This window comes from Cariama cristata, unplaced genomic scaffold (assembly GCF_000690535.1).
Source record: "Cariama cristata isolate BGI_N322 unplaced genomic scaffold, ASM69053v1 scaffold36330, whole genome shotgun sequence".
NCBI lineage: Eukaryota > Metazoa > Chordata > Aves > Cariamiformes > Cariamidae > Cariama > Cariama cristata.
The window spans coordinates 9,829-12,123 of NW_009594755.1; the positions used below are offsets into that span (position 1 = coordinate 9,829).

The window sequence follows — 2,295 nt, forward strand, 5'->3', positions numbered from 1 at the left end:
CTGCCCCTGCTCTCGCTCAGTTTGTCTTCTGCTGGCACCTCCATCTGTGGTTACAAACCAGGGCCCCGTGAAGCAGGCGGCCGATTCGACCGATGTCACTCGATCGTGCTGCCAGATCTTACGCTGCTCATTTCCTGCGGCATAATCTGAAAGAAAGCCTGTTTCCATGACCGAGCTGGTCTGGACAAAGATAAATCTGAAGGCTGCCTAGTGACTACTGTATAAACATACAAAAAGTCTGATGATCTAACCTGCAAGGCTTTGGTTATTTGGTATAATGAAGTGGAGAAGAAGCCAAGAAAATAATTACCGGAAAGTTTTCTGTTGAAAAACTTACGATAGAAATTTCTCAACAGCTTCAAGGAACTCCATGGATGAGCTAAGCCCTTCCAAGTCCAGCAGATTGCCCTTTTTGTCATGGAAGTGGAATAATTCAGTCTCTTCCTCTTCCAGTTCCTCTCGAAATAGGTTGGTCTCTGAGGTAGGAATGATGATGATGCGAGGGACTGTATTGCTAATGACAGAGCCCAGGACTCCATTAACTTGACTTTCTTGAGTTGCCATCGGTGAAGTACCCAAGTCTTCTCCTCTACCGACACTGCTGCTATTCAAACCGACCGGCAGAGAAGCGGCTCTTAGGGAGCTGGTCACGAGTGTTGCGGGGGGACTGTGTAGGACTGGCTGCCCAAGCACCTTCTCCAAACAGCTGGAGGAGAGCAAAACCTGGAATGGAGACGTAAGCTTTAGTGCGGTCGTACCGCATATGACTGTGGAAACCAGTATTTGAAAGAGTCGTAACCACTGGTTGCTATTTGACTCACCAGTCGTGTTTTCTAAACACTTGAATTATTGACTAGAAAGAGGGAAAATCATGATGTGTTAACATCTACAGCTTGGAAAGCAGGATGTTAAATGAAGCAAAAGAAGACATGCTGAAATATCAGCACAGACCAAAAAGAAAAAAAAGAAGAAAAGAAAAGCCCATTCCTTTATCTGACTTGTTTTATATTTTAAAAAAATATTTCTCCATTTTTAACACATCTCAAGGTACTGGATAATTGTACTTCTCTCTTTCTCATGGAAGAGATCTCAGATAAGACTCAAGCACCCTGTATTCTTTATTTGCCTAAAGTTTCATCCTCCTACTGACAATCTCCATCATGGTGTCCCCAAACGGCTCCTGGTACTGCCTGGGGGCAGTCAGTGGCTTTGCATTCCTACACTGGACAGTACTTCCACCAACAGAGAAGGGACAAACAACATCTGTGATTTTGCTTTGCTAACCATTTCCCATCTCTCTATTTTGAGAGAACTCTAATTTCTAACTCGGCCTGATGGCAACTCCCCTGTGACCTTTCCATAACTCTTCGGGCACAGTACGCCTATCCAGAGTAAACTAAGTAAGCTCTGAAAGTGTTCGTTGGTCTTTAAATACACTGGCAACGGAAGGCCTGAGGGATCAATTTTGGCTTGCTTTAGAAAATGACAGTTAAGGTTATAAAAGCACTGTGCCAGATATACAGAGAAGTTAGAAGTCCTTCCTTCCTGGGGAAAAGCAACATTAAAAGTAAAATACAGTTTTTACTTCATTACTATGTGAATTCCTATGAAGCCTAATGGCATTCAGAGTACAAATAAGCTTTACTTGGATTGCTATAAAGCCTCTTTCAGAGTTATAATTCTATGTATTTCTCTTAATATGGTTGTAAAGCATATTAATTAGCTCCACTGAGTCTCTCCCATAGCTTGAGCTTCCCATAATACTTTTGTAAAATTTTTCCTCTGTTGCAGATATTCCTGTTCTAGTTACAAACCTCATTAATTCAACTTTCATCTTTTTGAAGCATTCAGGCATGTAATTCCCATGGATTTATAGGGATTTGGTGCTGAAACATCTTTTAAAAATGTTAGATCAGTGTCTAGCATGATTACAGCAGGGGCTGTAATCTTGGCTCCCTTGGCTCCACCAGGTCCATGGCCTGTGATACTGCCTTTCTACTGACAAACTAAATGATTCCTTAAATCAGAAAGGGAAGGCATTTTTCTTTGCTTTGTTTCGATTTTTGGGTTTTATTTTTTAAGATTAGTGGTCATCATGTCAGTCCTACCAAGTAGTTTGGCAGAATGTGTTATTGCATAGCATAGGTCTAGTCTGATTTTACAGACAAAACACCACACAACGCATTTGTTTTTCACACAAATTTAGTTTTTAAAAAATGAGTTCAGAATTTTCAGTGTCTCTCTCCCCCCCCCCCCCCCCCCCTTTCTCTGCTCTCTTATTGAGTATTATGCAAA

General features: G+C 41.7%; 1 protein-coding gene across 1 annotated transcript in view; it reads right to left on the reverse strand.

The window, feature by feature from the left end:
• Window positions 1-333: 333 nt before the first annotated feature.
• Window positions 334-2,295, reverse strand: part of LOC104160890 (melanopsin-like) — a gene marked incomplete at its 5' end in the record, with an annotated part of 9,496 nt that continues 7,534 nt past the window's right edge. Inside the window, one exon of the mRNA XM_009699139.1 lies at window positions 334-723. Coding sequence (XP_009697441.1) covers window positions 334-723 — 390 coding nt within the window. The remainder of the gene's footprint in view (window positions 724-2,295) is intronic.